Source organism: Oryx dammah, unplaced genomic scaffold (genome assembly GCF_014754425.2).
Source record: "Oryx dammah isolate SB20612 unplaced genomic scaffold, SCBI_Odam_1.1 HiC_scaffold_12, whole genome shotgun sequence".
Taxonomy (NCBI): domain Eukaryota; kingdom Metazoa; phylum Chordata; class Mammalia; order Artiodactyla; family Bovidae; genus Oryx; species Oryx dammah.
In genome coordinates, this window is record NW_024070196.1 from 14,110,279 (window position 1) to 14,130,944 (window position 20,666).

Sequence of the window (20,666 nt, forward strand, 5' to 3'; positions counted from 1 at the left end):
TTCTCCCACAGAGTCCAGAAGACTGTTCTATACATCTGAGTCTCTTTTGCTGTCTCGCATACAGGGTTATTGTTACCATCTTTCTAAATTCCATATATATGCGTTAGTATACTGTATTGGTGTTTTTCTTTCTGACTTATTTCACTCTGTATGATAGGCTTCCATATATGCTGTCTACAAGAGACCCACCTCAAAACAAGGGACACATACAGAATGAAAGTGAAGGGCTGGAAAAAGATATTTCACCCAAATGGAGACCAAAGGAAAGCAGGATTAGCAATACTCAGATAAAGTAGACTTTGAAATAAAGGCTGTAAAAAGAGACAAAAGACACTACATAATGATCAAAGGATCAATCCAAGAAGATATAACAATTATGCACCCAACATAGGAGCACTACAATATGTAAGGCAAATGCTAACAAATATGAAAGGGGAAATTAATAATAGCACAATAATAGTGGGAGACTTTAATACCCCACTCACACCTGTGGATAGATCAACTAAACCTATGGATACCCCACTCACACCTATGGATAGAAAATTAGCAAGGAAACACAAACTTTAAATGATACAATGGACAAATTAGACCTAATTGATATCTATAGGACATTTCACCCCAAAACAATGAATTTCACCTTTTTCTCAAGTGCACACAGAGCCTTCTCCAGGATAGATCACATCCTGGAATAAATTCAAAAAAATTAAAATCATTCCAAGCATCTTTTCTGATCACAGTGTGGTAAGATTAGATGTCAACTACAGGAAGAAAAAAAAAACTATTAAAAATACAAATATATGGAGGCTAAACAACACACTTCTGAATAACAAACAAATCACAGAAGAAATCAAAAAGGAAATCAAAATATGCATAGAAATGAATGAAAATGAGAACACAACAACCCAAAACCTATGGGACTCAGTAAAAGCAGTGCTAAGGGGAAGGTTCATAGCAATACAAGCTAACCTCAAGAAACAAGAGAAAAATCAAATAAATATCTTAACTCTACACCTAAAGCAACTAGAAAAGGAAGAAATGAGGAACCCCAGGGTTAGTAGAAGGAAAGAAATCATAAAAACTAGGGCAGAAATAAGTGCAAAAGAAACAAAGGAGATCATAGCAAAAATCAACAAAGCTAAAAGCAGGTTCTTTGAGAAGATAAATACAATAGACAAACCATTAGCCAGACTCATCAAGAAACAAAGGGAGAAAAATCAAATCAGCAAAATTAGAAATGAAAATGGAGAAATCAGAACACACAACACAGAAATACAAAGGATCATAAGAGACTACTATCAGCAATTATATGCCAATAAAATGGACAATGTGGAAGAAATGGACAAATTCTTAGAAAAGTACAACTTTCCAAAACTGAACCAGGAAGAAATAGAAAATCTTAACAGACCCATCATAAGCACAGAAATCGAAACTGTAATCAGAAATCTTCCAACAAAAAAAGCCCAGGTCCAGACGGCTTCACAGCTGAATTCTACCAAAAATTTAGAGAAGAGCTAACACCTATCCTACTCAAACTCTTCCAGAATCGCTGCTTGAGGAAACCTCAGTCCGTCCTTTTTTGGCCATCAACTAATTGGATGAAATCCACCCACACTGTGCTTCACTTAAGGTCAACTCAATAGCAGCACTACTTACAATAGCCAAGACATGGAAGCAACTTAAGTGTCTATCAATATATTATATCTCTTATATCTTCTTTATCATTCATCTGTTGGTAGACATTTACCTATATATAGGAGAAGGAAATGGCTACCCACTCCACTATTCTTGCCAGGGGAATTCTCCCATGGACAAAGGAGCCTGGTGGGCTATGGTTCATGGGTCGCAAAGAGTTAGATACGACTGAGTGATATATATACATGTGTGTATACACACACACAGGAATATTACCCAGTCATAAAATAGAATGAAATAATGTCATTTCCAGCAACATGTTTGGAGTCAGAAATGATTGTATTAATTAAGTAAGTCAGACAAAGACAAATATCATATCATTTTTATGTGGAATCTAAAAAAATGATACAAAACAGAAACAGACTCACAGACATAGGAAATAAACTTACGGTTACTGAAAGGGAAGGGGAGAGATATAAATAAGGAGTTTGGGATTAACAGATACATACTACTATATATAAAATAGATTGTCAACAAGGACCCACTGTATAGCACAGGGAACTATATTCAATATCTTGTAATAACCCATAATGGAAAAGAACTTGAAAAGGATATATATGTGTAGGTATATGTATAACTGAATCACTTTGCTATTTACCAGAAACTTGCACTACATTTTAAATCAACTATACTTCAATCAATAACTAATTTTTTTAAAAGTCAACTGATGTGTTGATCACATCTACAAAATCACAGTAACATCTAGACTAGCGTTTAACCAAACACTTGGGCACAATAGCCTCACCAGGTTAACACGAAATTAACCGTCACAGTGACGACTCTGTCAAAAAGTTCTAACCATTTCTGAAGCAAATAGAAGTACGTTCCCTTGATGAAAAGACCATCAGGGTCAATCAATGTCTCTTTTTCTCAAGCTTCACTGCTGGGGAGTTTAAAAGAACTGAGAAGCAAGTTCAGAAACCGCTGAACCCTTCATTCACCCCAGCAAAATCCCAGTGCTTTCCCTGATCATCTCACCATCCACCCAAAGAGGTGTTTCCCTGATCTCAAGTCAGATGACACGTCAGCTGTCAGCCCAGCTGGAATCCCATGCACACAGGCTGCTTGAGAAAAGCAGCCTCATCTGGACAGAGGCTGAAAAGAGTCAGACACAGCTGAGCGACTCAGCACCCATGCACATGGCTCAAGAAGAATTTCTCCTCTTTTCCCCAGTGATACTTATTCCCAGTTTGTCGTGTCACCCATTACTGATATGAAGGGAGAGGGCTCGTCTCTGGGCAATGATGAAAATAATCATTGTAGGAAGGGTAGTCTTGACAGAAATAGCATGTTTTAATTCTTATTTTTAAGATTTTTTGATGTGGACCATTTTTAAAGTTCCTTATTCAATTTGTCACAATATTGTTTCTGTCTCAAGTTTTGTTTTGTTTTTTGGTGACGAGGCATGTGGCTCCTCAACCAGGGATAAAATCCACACCCCTTGTATTGGAAGGTGAAGTCTTAACCACTGGACCACCAGGGAAGTCTCCATTATATTTTTAATTCTTGATTCATGACTTCTTCCTGGACTTGCCTGGAGAAACCCAAGTCCACCTACTCTGCATAACCACAGAACTACTCTACTATAACAATGGAGGCTCCATGCTGGGCAAAGAAAGGACCTCGGCTTAAGGGGCAGTCATATGACAAAAAGTCATACACTTTTAGTGGAAAAATGTTTCTTTTCCTTACAGACTCCAAGAAATACTTTTCCAAAGAAATTATGTGCTTTTCAGATTGACTTTTCATTTTTTATTTTAAAAAGAGCAAAATTATAGAAACTATTATTGTTATTATTATGTTCACTTAGAATCATAGACCTAAAGACTGGAAATGACTTCACAGATTATACCCATTTCTGTTTCTTTGTTCAACGAAAGATAGGGTAGATTTGCCTTGAACTCTTATCACAAACTTCAAGGGAAATACTAAGTTTGATTCCAGTGGTAGGATAAAGGCAAAGAATAAACTAAGAGACTTCTTTGTAGATGCTGCTTATTAAATAATTTCTTATGTTTTAAATTTTAAAAAGAAAGTGTATAGAAATACTAACCAGTGTTCTAGAGCTGGCCAGAGTTCATGTTTACCCAAAGTCAAAGAAATAGAACTGTAGAAGGAGAGGCAGATAAGTGGGAGTAGGGTAAGATAAAAGAGACAGGAGAAGGGGCTTTGGCAAAAAAAAATTAAGAAAAAAAACCAACACATCTCACACACACACATAGTCACAACCACACACAATCAGAAAGGGAATAAGAGAGAAAGAAAGACACAGAAGACAGGAAGCCTAAACTATTCTCTGTGTGTTTGGCCCCAGTTACAACATTTCTTTCCATTTTAAATGTCCCCTGATCATTATATAATAATATCCCATATCCGATTACACAGCGACATAATTCAAACAATAATACATATAATCCACAGCCATCAAAATAACTTTTCCCTGGTGGCTCAGATGGTAAAGAATCCATTTGCCATGTGGAAGACCTGGGCTCTTTCCCTGGGTCGGGGAAAGCCGCTGGAGAAGGGAATGGCAACCCACTCCAGTATTCTTGCCTGGAGAATCACGAGGAGCCTGGTGGGCTACAGCCCATAGGGTGGCAAGGAGTCAGACACGACTGAGCAATTAACACTTCCACTTTCAGAATATGCTATAAATGATTTTTTAAACTGAATTTTCCTTTATCATTAATATGGACAAGTATCAGGGATTCAGTCCGGATTGTCACAGACCTATGAGCTATGACCTATTCTGCTATCTTTTATTCTTGCTAGTCATTTCCTTTCTGTTTTCCTTAAGGGTCCACAAGATTTATGGATTTGACATTTGATCGCTTTAGTGGAAACCACTGGGATTGTTTATAGCTTGTGCTATTTTTAAAAAGGATTTTTACTTTCTAGAAAATGAATATTCTACCCAAGAGTTTGTAAGTTGAGTGGAAGCTTTTCATTTATCTAGCAATTGCTGATTGGTGGTCTGGCAAAAAGGAATTGCTGACAAGTGGAAGATTTCCCTTGGAAGGAAAAGTTCAGCTTATATTCTTCGCCTGATAAGTGCTTGCCAAGAACGAGCCTAATGACATCTGTTGGCTCTCTCGCTTGACTGTTTCTGTAAAGAGCTGACTAACAATGGAGATGATGGCTACAGAGCTGCATCTGTGGTTTACTTTAACTCTCAGTCTTTCCTCCCTAATTATTGTTTTGCCAAATCTCAAGAAGAGCTCTCAACCAGAGGTCATCCTCCATTCATTTAAAGATTTGTTGGAGGGTTCCAAGTTTTGACCAAACCCACTTACAATATTGGAGAAGACAATGGCGCCCCACTCCAGTACTCTTGCCTGGAAAATCCCATGGGCGGAGGAGCCTGGTGGCCTGCAGTCCATGGGGTCGCTAAGAGCCAGACACGACTGAGCGACTTCACTTTCACTTAAAATATCATGTCCATACACTTGGCTCTAAAGTCGGGTCTGTGATCAGTAGAAGTTTATTATTACACCTCCATGAGACTTCCTTTTGATCTCCTTTTTCTTCATGTGAAACTTCATGTGGCTTCTCCTTTCCTGTGATTATATGTATGAATCAAATTGCTCTTGGAACAGTCTTGTATCTCTTTTGAACATACAATGTTCATAAGCTGGGTTGGGATATGAAAATGATCTCTTTCTTCTTAGGAGAAAAGGTGATTCTGGATGCTATGTCCACTATTTGAGTCACTTGTCACTGACCTTAACATAGTCACACTGGTGCCTGTGTCTGTCATTGGACACTTATAAGGAGCTGAGCGACTTGGTTTAGTAAGGGAGTACATCTTCCTAAAGCATACAGTGCATTAGGGGTTTTCAGAAAATGGTCTTTTTCTTTTTTATTTTTCTTGCTTCCTCCCATCTTTCCCTCCTTCTTTCCTTATGCTATCTCATTTCTAATGCCAATCAAGGACAAATTGATGTGACCAGTGTCATGGGATAAGTTTCTAGAACATGAGAAGAATCCTGACTATAAGAAGTTTAAATAATAGGTACTCTGGAAATGTAAAGCATTTTTTTATCATGTTAAATATTTCCGTAGAACAATCAAACTTAAAGATTGTTTCATACTCTATATGCATAGTATTTTGTAGAAGAAAAAGCTCAAAGTTAAGAATCTAAAAGCCTGGCATGCAGGCATGCAGAATAAAAGTACAGTTCATACTATGATAGTAATCAGTTCAGTTCAGTTCATTCACTCAGTCGTGTCTGACTCTTTGCAACCCCATGAATTGCAGCACACCAGGCCTCCCTGTCCATCACCAACTCCCAGAGTTTATCTAAACTCACATCCGAGTCTGTGATGCCATCCAGCCATCTCATCCTCTGTCATCCCCTTCTCCGCCTGCCCCCAATCCCTCCCAGCATCAGAGTCTTTTCCAATGAGTCAACTCTTCACATGAGGTGGCCAAAGTATTGGAGTTTCAGCTTTAGCATTCAGCTTTAGCATCAGTCCTTCCAATGAACACCCAGGACTGATCTCCTTTAGGATGGACTGGTTGGGTCTCCTTGCAGTCCAAGGGACTCTCAAGAGTCTTCTCCAACACCACAGTTCAAAAGCATCAATTCTTCGGTGCTTACCTTTCTTCACAGTCCAATTCTCACATCCATACATGACTACTGGAAAAACCATAGCCTTGACTAGACAGATCTTTGTTGGCAAAGTAATGTCTCTGCTTTTGAATATGCTGTCTAGGTTGGTCATAACTTTCCTTCCAAGGAGTAAGCGTCTTTTAATTTCATGGCTGCAATCACCATCTGCAGTGATTTTGGAGCTCAAAAAAACAAAATCTGACACTGTTTCCACTGTTTCCCCATCTATTTCTCATGAAGTGATGGGACCAGATGCCATGATCTCAGTTTTCTGAATGTTGAGCTTTAAGCCAACTTTTTCACTCTCCTCTTTCACTTTCATCAAGAGGCTTTTTAGTTCCTCTTCACTTTCTGCCATAAGGGTGGTGTAATCTGCATATCTGAGGTTATTGATATTTCTCCCAGCAATCTTGATTCCAGCTTGTGCTTCTTCCAGCCCAGCGTTTCTCATGATGTACTCTGCATATAAGTTAAATAAGCAGGGTGACAATATACAACTTTGACGTACTCCTTTTCCTATTTGGAACCAGTCTGTTGTTCCATGTCCAGTTCTAACTGTTGCTTCCTGACCTGCATAGAGGTTTCTCAAGAGGCAGATCAGGTGGTCTGGTATTCCCATCTCTTTCAGAATTTTCCACAGTTCATTGTGATCCACACAGTCAAAGGCTTTGGCATAGTCAATAAAGCAGAAATAGATGTTTTTCTGGAACTCTCTTCTGTTTTCCATGATAGATTTTAAAAATCATTATCTACATTCTCATGAAGCAAGACAATAGAAGTAATACATTTACAGATTGTACACAGGTTAAATTATTAGCAGTTCTCATCCTAATCTTCAAATCTACGTTTTTGTCAGTTTTCCTCCAGGAGGCATTTTAGTTCAGCTCAGTTGAATTGCTCAGTCATATCCGACTCTTTGTGACCCCGTGGACTCCAGCACGCCAGGCTTCACTGTCCGTCACCAACTCACAAAGCTTGCTCAAACTCATGTCCATTGAGTCAGTGATGCCATCCAATCACCTCATCTTCTGTCGGCCCCTTCTCCTCCTGCCTTCAATCTCACCGAGGATCGGGGTCTTTTCCAATGAGTCACTTCTTCACATCAGGTGGCCAAAGTACTGACGTTTCAGCTTCAGCATCAGTCCTTCCAATGACTATTCAGGACTGATTTCCTTCAGCATTGACTGGGGTTTGATCTCCTTGCAGTCCAAGGGACTCTCAAGAGTCTTCTCCAACACCACAGTTCAAAAGCATCCGTTCTTCAGGGCTCAGCTTTCTTTAGAGTCCAACTCTCACATCCCTACATGACTACTGGAAAAACCATAGCTTTGATTAGATGGACCTTTGTTGGCAAAGTAATGTCTCTGCTTTTTAATATGCTGTCTAGGTTGGACTTAGCTTTTCTTTCAAGGAGCAAGTGTCTTTTAATTTCATGGCTGCAGTCACCATCTGCAGTGTTTTTGGAGCCCCCCAAAATAAAGTCTATCACTGTTTCCACTGTTTCCACATCTATTTCCCATGAAGTGATGGGACTGGATATTCGTTTTTTGAATATTGAGTTTTAAGGCAACTTTCTCACTCTCCTCTTTCACTTTCATCAAGAGGCTCTTTAGTTCTTCTTCAGTTTCTGCCATAAGGGTGGTGTCATCTGCATATCTGAGGTTATTGATATTTCTCCTGGCAATCTTGATTCCAGCTTGTGCTTCTTCCAGCCCAGCGTTTCTCTTGATGTACTCTGCATAGAAGTTAAATAAGCAGGGTGACAATATACAACCTTGATGTACTCTTTTTCCTATTTGGAACCAGTCTGTTGTTCCATGTCCAGTTCTAACTGTTACTTCCTGACCTGCATACAGATACCTCAAGAGGCTGGTAAAGTGGTCTGGTATTCCCATCTCTCAAAGAATTTTCTACAGTTTGTTGCGATCTACACAGTCAAAGGCTTTGGTGTAGTCAATAAAGCAGAAGTAGATTTTTTTTTAACTCTTTTGCTTTTTCTATGATCCAACAGAAGTTGGCAATTTGATCCCTGGTTCCTCTGCCTTTTCTAAATCCATCTTGAACATCTGGAAGTTCTCAGCTCATGTGTTGTTGAAGCCTAGCTTGGAGAATTTTGAGCATTACTTTGCAACTGTGTGAGATGATTGCAATTGTGCAGTAGTTTGAATATTCTTTGGCATTGCCTTTCTTTGGGATTGGAATTCCAGTCCTGTGGCCACTGCTGAATTTTCCAAATTTGCTGGCATATTGAGTGCAGCACTTTCACAGCATCATCATTAAGGATTTGAAATAGTTCACCTGGAATTCCATCACCTCCACTAGCTTTGTTCAGAGTGATGCTTTCTATTGCCCTCTTGACTTTGCATCCCTGGATGTCTGGCTCTAGGTGAGTGATCACACCATCTTGGTTATCTGGGTGATTAAGATCTTTTTGTATAGTTCTGTGTATCCTTGCCACGTCTTCTTAATATCTTCTGCTTCTGTTAGGTCCATGCCACTTCTGTCATTTATTGTGCCCATCTTTGCATGAAATGTTCCCTTGGTATCACTTGACAATTTCCTTCGCAAGATCTCTGCTGCTGCTGCTGCCAAGTCGCTTCATTCATGTCCGACTCTGTGCGACCCCATAGACAGAGTCTTTCCCATTTTATTGTTTTCCTCTTTCTCTTTGCATTGATCACTCAGGAACGCTTTCTTATCTCTCCTTGCTATTCTTTGGAACTCTGCATTCAAGTGGTTATATATTTCCTTTTCTCCTTTGCCTTTCATTTCTCTTCTTCTCTTAGCTATTTGTAAAACCTCCTCAGACAACCATTTTGCCTTTTTGTATTTCTTTTTCTTGGGGATGGTCTTGATAACTGCCTCCTGTATAATGTCATAAACCTCCATCCATAGTTCTTCAGGCACTCTGTCTATCAGATCTAATCTCTTGAATATATATGTCACTTCCACTGTATAATCGTTAAGGGATTTGACTTAGGTCATACCTGAATGATCTAGCGGTTTCCCCTATTTTCTTCAATTTAAGTCTGTAAGTCAATAAGGACTTCATGAACTGATGTACAGTCAGCTCCTGATATTGTTTTTGCTGACTGTATAGAGCTTCTCCATCTTCAGCTACAAAGAATATAATCAATCTGATTTCAGTATTGACCATCTGGTGATGTCCATGTGTAGAGTCTTCTCTTGTGTTGTTGGAAGAGGGTGTTTACTATGATCAGAGCATTCTCTTGGCAAAACTCTGTTAGCCTTTGCCCTGCTTTGTTTGGTATTCCAAGGCCAAATTTGCCTGTTACTCCAAGTATCTCTTGACTTCCTACTTTTGCATTCCAGTTCCCTATAATGAAAAGGACATCTTTTGGGGGGTTAGTTCTTGAAGGTCTTGTAGGTCTTCATGGAACCGTTCAACTTCAGCTTCTTCGGCATTACTGGTTGGGGCATAGACTTAGATTACTGTGGTATTGAATGGTTTGCCTTGGAAACGAACAGAGATCATTCTGTCATTTTGAGATTGCTCCCAAGTACTGCATTTCAGACTCTTTTGCTGACTATGATGGCTACTCCATTTCTTCTAAGGGATTCCTGTCCACCGTAGTAGATATAATGGTCATCTGAATTAAATTTACCCATTCCAGTTCATTTTAGTTCACTGATTCTTAAAATGTTGATGTTTACTCTTGCCATCACCTGTTTGGCCACTTTCAATTTACCTTGACCCTTGGATCTAACCTTCCAGGTTCCTATGCAATATTGTTCTTTACAGCATCAGACTTTATTTCCATCACCAGTCACATTCACAACTGAGCATTGTTCTTGGTTTGGCTCCATGTCTTCATTCTTTCTGGAGTTATTTCTCCACTCTTCTCCAGTAGCATATTGGGCACCTACCGACCTGGGGAGCTCATTTTTCAGTGTCATATCTTTTTGCCTTTTCATGCTGTTCATGGGGTTTTCAAGGCAAGAATACTGAAGTGGTTTGCCATTCCCTTCTCCAGTGGACCTCGTTTTGTCAGAACTCTCCACCATGACCTGTCCATCTTGGTTGGCCCTACACGGCATGACTCATAGTTTCATTGAGTTAGACAAGCCTGTGGTCCATGTGATCTTTTGATTAGTTTGGTCGTTTAGCCATTCAATAAGTATTTATTGAGTCCCAATTAATTGCTGGGAACTATACTATGTGCTTGGAGAAGGAAATGGCAACCCACTCCAGTATTCTCACCTAGAGAATCCCATGGACAGAGAAGCCTGGCAGGCTACAGTTCATGGGGTCACATGAGTCAGACACAACTTAGTGATTAAACCACCAAACCACCATGCTGTGTGGTAGGGACTGCATTATGAAAAGCCACAAGCAGTCAACTCCAGATATACAATAGAGAGTCAGACATGGAATAATTAACTGCAGTACCACAAGAGGCACTACCAAAGAAGTATGTATATAAGGGGCAGAGATGAGAGATCGCCCAGGGAAGTTTCATCAAGAAGTAATGCCCAATCTGGGCTTTGAAGGATGAATAAGAGTTTTCAGAGCTGAACTCAGAAACAGCACCATGAGTTCGGCATGCTGCACATATCTTAGTATAGTTAGCTTATGCATTCCAAGGCAGCAAGAGAGTAGGAGATAATGGAGAGGTGGAGAGGATCCAGATTGCGGAGAACTTTTCCTATTTTTTTAATTTATTGACTTGCTCTGTGACCTCGAGTGAGGCATAGTTACTGAACCACAAGTACTTTATTTGTCAAGCAGGTGATTCATTTGTATAATGTCAAGCATGCTCACTCCTCTTCAAGGTTGCTGTTGATTGGATTTTCATGTGAGGTAATGGATATGAAAGGACTGGGTTATAATATGCAGCTGGGGTGATGATCATGCCTCTAGATAAGCCAGTGCACTTCTGTGCCCAGATAGTTTGTGTGCCTTCCAGAGACTTCCTTCTCCTTGCCTGTGCTTAGGGCTCAGGAGAGCTAACCACTCACATTTAATGTATCAAGTTACACCAGCTTAGACTAGTAATGTTATTGCTTGTCCAAACTGGAACATAATAAGTTAATATGTTTTCTCTATAGCTGTAGTGGTACCAGCTAATAAGGTAAAGCAGAAAAATCACGAAAGGTTAAAACTGGATAGGAAAGGTTTGAATTCCACATGCTCATTTGAGAGAAGAAGAAATGGGGCCTTGAGCAGGAAGCATCTCCTCCAGGACTACCTCTCTAGTTAGTGGTGCCCCTAAGACCGCAGCCTCCGTCTCCTTCCCCCGAGCCCAGCTGTCTTCTCACTGCATCCTGAAACATCGCTACATGTCAAGTTGAGCTTCACAAAATTGCTGACGTTTCTGATCTGAAGAAAACAAGCATTTCCTGTGGTTTGATCTAATAGGACCACCTACCTGCCCAGCTGGCCAGCTTGCTGCCTGAATTCCTCTTCCTCCGTGACCTCTGCCCATGGAGGAGGCTCTCTGCCCACTCAGATTCCTGCCAGGCTGCGTTGAGTGAAATTCAAACTTTTCCAAAGCTTCCACATCCATTATCGCATTTGATCCTCCTAACAATCTCAACACAGAGGGAAGAATCTCTGAAAGAAAAGTTGTGTTAAGATATTGCCAAATAAACATTTTAGAAATAAGATAAGTCGTTTGTTTCACCCAGTCAGTAATCAGAAATATGAAAATGAAATGTGGCACACAGGTGATGCGCCTGGATGTGGTACCTACCTAGTCAGGCACCTACTAGCTCTCCAGGATACTGAGGGCTATGATTCCTCTTGCTGCCTCCACACCCCCATTAGTCTGGTGGGTGAAACTGGAATTTGTCACATGTGTCTCCTTGATAATGATAAATCAGAACTCTGGCGAGGGCAGCTTATTTAAATTGCTAGATTGTTGAAGGAACAAAGACCCCTAACACCCCTGACTTAAAGCATAGTAATCAAATATAGTGTTTGCCTCCAGTGGGGAGGGAAAAGAAAATAGTGTGAGATAAATTTAGAAGAAAAGATTTTCTAGTTCAATACAGGAGGTTAGATTTGTATGGATCTATCTAGATTGTATCCAAATATGAGAATGATTACTCTGATCACCAAATAGGAAGTTGCTATATTATGTTACACTGTATTACATTACATTACACTACACTATACTATATTATATTACATTCTCTGGAATGAACAGTATGTTTCATATCTTCCTTGAATCTTGTACACTCTAGAGAAGGACGGCATGATGTTTTCTCTTCCAGTTAAGCCACATGGAACCCCAACTCCCAAACAGAAACGGCATTGCAGCTGGTCATGCAATCAGTGTATTTCTACTTTCCTACTATTAATAATTGGAAAATAGGAAATTGACATTGATATACTGGGTCTGTATCTTTTTATCATGTATGTAGATTTGTGTAATCATATAATTAACAAACAGAAACTTTTTAAAATTTACTACTATTCTTATCTAAAGTCTTGCTGTGAGAATTTGGGGGGTAATTTTATTTTGTGCCAAAAGCAGCATATAGTAATGCCCCTATTGAGGCATACAAAAGAATCTAAGAAAAGCTCGTGGTCTGTATTTTTTTCACACTGCTTCCACTGAGTTCATATTGGAAAAACTCTAAGAAGGAGGCAAAGGGCACAGAATACTTGTATTGTTATCCATAGCAGTAACATGTTGGGTTCATAGTCTTTGAAATGGAGAGCCAAATATATCATCAAAACAGTTTGGGGACATCTCAAAAAAGAATATACCAAATATCTCTTTTTAAAACACATTAAACCTGCCACCCTCTGTGGCTCACACCTGCCCAGCAGGTGAGCACAAAGATCTCTCCCTCCACCACCTGCCCCCAAATTTCCAAAGACTGAAGAAGGAGATTTAGAAGCGTTGCATGGAAGAAAGCTTGCTGTACCTTAGGAGAACACAGCGAGAGCCATGGCTGTCGATAGCTTACCTGTCTGCTCTGGGTTACCCCCGCCAACTCTTTTCTGAAAAACCTGATGTGAGCATACACAACACAGCCAATCATTTCTCAAAAAGAATGGGCATGAACCTTTGCAGCTGGAAATTTCAAGAGGAGACAGTTATCCTTCCCAGTCCTGGAACATGAGTATTTGCACCCACTAAAAGGTGAAAACGAAGATCATGGCATCAGGTCCCATCACTTCATGGGAAATAGATGGGGAAACAGTGGAAACAGTGTCAGACTTTATGTTTTGGGGCTCCAAAATCACTGCAGATTGTGACTACAGCCACGAAATTAAAAGACGCTTACTCTTTGAAAGAAAAGTTATGACCAACCTAGATAGCATATTCAAAAGCAGAGACATTACTTTGCCGACTAAGATCCATCTAGTCAAGGCTATGGTTTTTCCAGTGGTCATGTATGGATGTGAGAGTTGGACTGTGAAGAAAGCTGAATGCCAGAGAATTGATGGTTTTGAACTGTGGTGTTGGAGAAGACTCTTGAGAGTCCCTTGGACTGCAAGGAGATCCAACCAATCCATTCTGAAGGAGATCAATCCTGGGATTTCTTTAGAAGGAATGATGCTAAAGCTGAAACTCCAGTACTCTGGCCGCCTCATGAGAAGAGTTGACTCATTGGAAAAGACTCTGATGCTGGGAGGGATTGGGGGCAGGAGGAGAAGTGGATGACAGAGGATGAGATGGCTGGATGGCATCACTGACTCGATGGACATGAGTCTGGGTGAACTCCGGGAGTTGATGATGGACAGGGAGGCCTCGTGTGCTGCGATTCATGGGGTCGCAAAGAGTCGGACACGACTGAGCCACTGAACTGAACTGAACTGAAAGGGACAAAACCAGGCAGGCCAAGGAATCACCAAATGGAAGTGAATTACATGAAAGAAATAGGAGTGAAATAATCAGTATTCTTGTGCTGGAAGGGGACATGGCATATTTCAGCTAACAAAACACATTTCTTAAATTGCCACCTACAGCTCCAAGGTCAAAGGGAGACAGACGGGTTGAAAATGGTGATCTGTTTGATATGCAATTTGACTTTTTCTCTTACCCAATTTTCTAATTCTTTTATCCCAAGTTACTCTCTTTTCCCTGAATGTATAACGCTATTTTAAAAACCCATTCTATTTACACTCTGTGGACATACAGCCAGAGCTGTATACATCAAGTCACACCACAGGAGCCCATTTCCTCCCAAGGAGGCACCGCGAAGCATTTTCCAAACGACTGATGACATTAACTGACACTTTGTGACAATCGTTAGTTACAGGTATTATTTCCAAATGTATGATGAATAGATGCTTATGGAGTTCAAATACATTATCAAGTTATGTTAGGCCAGTAGTCATAGAAGCTAAAGGCTTATGACAATGAAGCTATTTGAAAATGGCAATGGAGTAGTAAAAACAAAAGTATATGTAACATTACACATTTTCATGGGGTAATTATTAAATATTTAAGATCAAATATCCTATCCAGTTAAAATCTTTTTCCAAGTTCAGGGTCATAAACCACTAACATTTGACAATGGCTGCTACTTTATCCTTCAGGATTTGATTTTGCCTACTTGAGAATCTGCTTTCATTAAATTCATTTTCACAGCTGTCTTCAGGCATGTGTGATCTCTTCCTTAGGATTTTAAAACTTAATTTTAATTTTTAAATCACTGCATTTTTGAAAGAATTAGTAAATCATTTATATCAAAATGTAATATTCCTGAATACAGTATTTAGATAAACTACATATTGTATGATTCCTTTTTTCCAACCTAATAAGATATAATTGCGAAACATAAATGTTATGCCTTTCAAACTCAGCAAACTATAAATTCCACATTTGGTTGTTTTTCTCCATTATTATTTTAATTATTGCTTTTTAAATCATTTCTTTTCCAAAATTCACCTTTTGTTCACTCAGGTGCTTTCCTTGTCCTAGTGGGTCCGGTCAATGCCTGTTCACTGACTCCTGTCTCCTTTATCTTGTTTGCCTCTACTTTTTCTTTTTTGTTTGCAAACTATACTGCCTAGCTCAGTGCCTGGCATATGGAGGGTGCATGTTGCTCCCTCTTTACCCCCATCACCTATTATGAGCTTACATTCTCTTTTTAGAACATTTAGTTCAGCTACTCAGTCTTGTCCAGTTCTTTGCAACCCCATGGACTGCAGCACACCAGGCTTCCCTGTCCATCACCAATTCCCGGAGCTTGCTCAAACTTATGTCCATCTAGTCAGTGTTGCCATCCTACAGTCTCATCCTCTGTCAGCCCCTTCTCCTCCTGCCTTCAATCTTTCCCAGCATCAGGGTCTTTTCAAATGGGTCAGTTCTTCTCATCCAGTGGCCAGAGTATTGAACCTTCAGCTTCAGCACCAGTCCTTCCAATGAATATTCAGGACTGATTTCCTTTAGGATGGACTGGTTGGATCTCCTTGAAGTCCAAGGGACTCTCAAGAGTCTTCTCCAACACTACAGTTCAAAAGCATCAATTTTTTGGCCCTCAGCCTTCTTTATGGTCCAACTCTCACATCTACACATGACTACTGGAAAAACCATAACTTTGACTAATATGGACTTTTGTTGGCAAAGTGATGTCTCTGCTTTTTAAAATGCCGCCTAGGTTGGTCATAACTTTTCTTCCAAGGGGCAAGTGTCTTCTGTTTTGTGTGGCTGCAGTTACCATCTGCAGTGATTTTGGAGCCCAAGAAAATAAAATAACTGTTACCATTGTTCTACCATCTATTTGCCATGAAGTGATGAGACCGGATGCCATGATCTTAGTTTGTTGAATGTTCTATAATGTACACATTGCACATCGCCAATAAGGCTGACAATCAACAGAGACCTGTGACCTAGTGTGGGTGAGACAAAATCAGAGAGAGACCTTACAGCCTTGTCTGCTGCCCTCTACTTGCATAATTTTTAGCTTTTACACATCCGAGTTCAAGACACAGTACTCGGTTTCTATAGTGACAAAATAAGAAAATATAAAGTGAGCACTGTCTTCAAGGAACTTCTAGACCAGTGTGCAAGCAAATGGATACACAAATAATACAAAGTAGTAAGTCAGAGGGCAGAGGAAGAAAGCCAAGCAAAGAGGCATGGAGAAAGGAAGCAACCAAGGGAGGCAGCAAGAAAAGGATGGAGGTGTCAAATGAATTGAATTTAAAACTACCACACTTAGGAGTTCCCTGGCCATCCAGTGGTTAAGACTTTATCTTCCAATGCAGGAGGCACAGGTTCAATCCTTGGTCAGGGAGCTATGATCCCACATGCCTTGCAGCCAAAATTCCAAAACATAAAACAGATGCAATATTGTAACAAATTCAATGAAGACTTTAAAAATGGTCCATACAAAAAAAAAATCTTTTAAAAAATAAAATTAAACTCCCTAGTTTTCAGTTCAGTTCAGTTTAGTTGCTCAGTCATGTCTGACTCTTTGCAACCCCATGAATCACAGCACACGAGACCTCCCTGTCCATCACCAACTCCCGGAGTTCACTCAGACTCACTTCCATCAAGTCAGTGATGCCATCCAGCCATCTCATCCTCTGTCATCCACTTCTCCTGCCCCCAATCCCTCCCAACATCAGAGTCTTTTCCAATGAGTCAACTCTTCACATGAGGTGGCCAAAGTACTGGAGTTTCAGCTTTAGCATCATTCCTTCCAAAGAAATCCCAGGGCTGATCTCCTTCAGAATGGATTGGTTGAATCTCCTTGCAGTCCAAGAGACTCTCAAGAGTCTTCTCCAACACCACAGTTCAAAAGCATCAATTCTTTGGCGCTCAGCCTTCTTCACAGTCCAACTCTCACATCCATACATGACCACAGGAAAAACCATAGCCTTGACTAAACGGACCTTAGTTGTTTAATCGCTAAGTCGTGTCAGACTCCTGTGACCACATAAACTGTAGTCTCCCAGGATCCTCTGTCCTTGGGATTTTCCAGGCAAGAGTACTGGAGTGGGTTGCCATTCCCTTCAGGGAATCTTCCCAACCCAGGGATTGAACCCAGGTCTCCTGCACTGCAGGCAGATTCTTTACAAATTGAGCCACCAGAGAAGCCCTTTAGAATTCTGGTGCCTTAGGCCTTTCAGGAACAGACCCATGGTAATAATCCCACATCAGGCAAGGGAAACAGGGCTCCAAATGGTGCTCTTAGCACTCTAAAAAAAAAAAAAAAAAAACAAAGCCCTTTTCCTATCTATATAAAAATTAGCACTTATTTAAATGCAAACTTCAGTCATTCATATTTTTTCATCCAATAGTTCATCTAACACCTCTTTGACCCCTGTCAATTACAGGAGGAAATAAGCTAACAAATCAACCTTTCCACCTCTCCTGGGCTTGGATTGCATTGGAGAAAGAGTATTACATTGTGGATGAAGACTCCACGTTCTTAGAAGTTACCCTGACGCGCAGAGGATCCCTTGGAGAAACATCCTTTATCAGTAAGTAACTTTGAGTTGGTTGTTGGCAAAAGGTAACAAAAACATGAAATTAAAGCTTAAAAATAAGTATAAGAGAATAGATTGGAAGAGAATCAGTAACAGATTTGGGGGAACTTCTAAAAGATTAATGTGCAAAATTATGCCATGGTTTTCACTCCATGTGAGTTGCAGGTTTATATACGGCAATTTTTTCTTCTTCTATTTTCCCCCTTTCTCTTTAAGTTGAAGGACTCTAGAAAAATTAAGACATTTTGTAACCATATACCACAATCCCCAAATCACTCAGTTTCTTTCACAATTGTTTTTAAGCATAGAATACATTATTATGCTCAGTTCTAGCTATTTCTTTTTAAAAATTATTTATGAGTACATGACACATTATTGGGTTTAGTTGTAGCTGTTTCTTTTGATTATGTATAATTGTTTCCACCCTGCTATTAGGTTATAAATTCCTCCAAGATATGTACAGTGTGAAATTTTCCTGCATTCTACAAAGACCTATGCCTCTTTGGGGTAAATGGATGTATAATGCCTACATAATACATCCCATTATCATCACTAATAATCAACAGTAATTGCTCTAATGATGCATTACATTTTTATAACATCTCTAGCTGCCAGAAATCTCGGAGATCATTTTATCTTTTTCATAATCTGTTGTGAAGACAAATAGAAGACAATAAAATGCCTTCATTTTACAAGTGGGCATTGTGAATTTCCGAGACCTTTGGGGTCTAATTAGAGTTCTGCCAAAACCACTGGAGAGAAGCCAGGAGGCAGAAGGCTGGGAACAGGCAATCAAGGAAAGGCAAGCTTTTCCCAGGTCTGTTCTCCAGGCTCGGGGTGTCTGAGTTGGGATAGTTCTCCTAGGAGATGAGGTCAGCCAGACAGCACCATGATTTCTGCATGGCCCTGGGTCTCAGTTACTACCCAGAGGTTACTTCATCAACACACAGTGGAACTTACCTCCAAGAACTTCAGCTGAAACACGCTTCCCTTCTCTTGTAGGGTTCTGTCTCCATAATTCTTTATCTTGGGCATTTTAATAGGCAAAGATTTGGGTTTTTATGTCAAGAGGTATTTTCATATCCTGTATGACTCAGGGGGAAAACACTGTCCATCTTCCCAGAGTCATTTGAATATTTGTAGAGAAACTAAACTCCTCAGAGAGGAGCAAAGTTCTTCCTATCTGATTCGGCACCTCCTTATACCCTGTCTCCGTGCCTTGCTCTTTGCTTCTTCAGAGCACTAACCATCCCTGACGGGCATCTCAGGTCCAACTGTCCTCTGTTTCCCTCAGCAGATTTCCAGCTCCAAAAGGGCAGGAACAACATCTTGGGTGATGGCCAATCCTCAAAACAGCCTGGGACATATGGTAATCACCCAGTATTTGTTGTTATGCAAACTACAATCAGCTCTTTTGTCCTCTAAAATGCCACTTAAAATGACATCAGGGACTTCCCTGGTGTTCCAGTGGCTTACACTCCACACTCCCAATGTAGGGGACCTGGGTTTGATCCCTGGTCAAGTAACTAGAGTCCACATGTAACTAAGACCCGATGCAACCAAATAAATAAATAAATAAATATTTAAAACAAACATGTCAAACCACAGAAGAGAACCTATAAAATACCTTACTCAGGGCTCTAGGAAGCCCTCCTAATCCCCTCACCCTATCTGATGCTGGGGTTAGTAGTCTAAATGTTAGCAGAGTGCCAAAATCTGTTACTGAACGCAGGGTCCGGCTGCTCACCACTCAAAAGTCAATAAAGAGGACAGGTGAGTGAAAAGGAAGGTTTGCTTTATTTTCGACGCCAGCAATAGTGGAGGTGGGAGGAGGTGCTGATGCCTGTCCAGAGGCCTGACAATCTGAGGACAAGAGCTTTTATAGATAGAGGGAGGCGGCGACAGGAAGAAACAGCCCAGTCGGCTCTGACAGTCTCCTTGAAATTGGTCATCAGTGGTCTGACCAGCATCGTCTTGATTGTTTTAGGTACAGTTAATCTTTAATTGGGGCTTTCCTGGTGGCTCAAACAGTAAAGCGTCTGTCTACAATGCAGGAGACCCAGATCCGATCCCAGGGTTGGGAAGATCCCCTGGAGAAGGAAATGGCAGCCCATTCCAGGACTATTGCCTGGAAAATCCCATGGACAGTGGAGCCTGGTAGGCTACTGTCCATGGGGTCGCAAAGAGTCGGACACGACTGAGCGACTTCACTTCACTTCAATCTTCAATTCCAGAGTGGATTTGTTTCCATTTCTTCAGGCCACTTCTCAGAATTGTGGCACCTTATGCCATGGCTACTGTCTGGCCAGCTTGTTGTTAACTTCCTCCATCTGGCAGTATCTATAAGGCAGCTCCCAGGACATGGCTTAGAACATTATCTAGAACCCTTGAGAAGGAACTAAAGGTCCCTGACTTTGCCTGGTCCCTAGCACACATGGAATACTCAGTAATGTTACCTGCCATTATTCTCTCATGGCTTTCATACATCAGAGTTGAAATCACCTCTTTATCTCCCCCACAGACTTGTAAACCCCTCAGCGGTAGTGGTGGCCGGACCTGATTCAGCGTTACATCCTTAGCACCTGGTAGCCAGTACCCACTGAAAATTAAGTAAACAGCCACCTGCCTGCACAATGTATATAGCAGCGCTCACTAGCTCTGTTTAAACTCTGGCTGAACACTGAAAAAACAGTATGGAAGTGTCTCGGAAAACTAAAAATAGAGCTACCATATGACCTAGCAATTCCACTTTTGAGTATGTACCTAGAAAACAAAAACTCTAATTCAAAAAGATACATGCACCCCAATGTTCTTAGCAGCATTATTTACAATTGCCAAGACATGGAAGCAAGCAAAGTGTCCATCAAACGATGAATGGATAAAGATGTATTGTGTGTACGGGTGTGTGTGTGTGTGTGTGTGTGTAGACACTATATATATAG

General features: G+C 40.5%; 1 protein-coding gene across 1 annotated transcript in view; it reads left to right on the plus strand.

Annotated features, from left to right (window-relative positions):
• Positions 1-20,666, plus strand: part of FREM3 (FRAS1 related extracellular matrix 3) — a 102,832-nt gene that overhangs the window by 41,968 nt on the left and 40,198 nt on the right. The window contains exon 3 of the mRNA XM_040250445.1: positions 17,572-17,718. Within this exon, the coding sequence (XP_040106379.1) occupies positions 17,572-17,718 (147 nt within the window). The remainder of the gene's footprint in view (positions 1-17,571; positions 17,719-20,666) is intronic.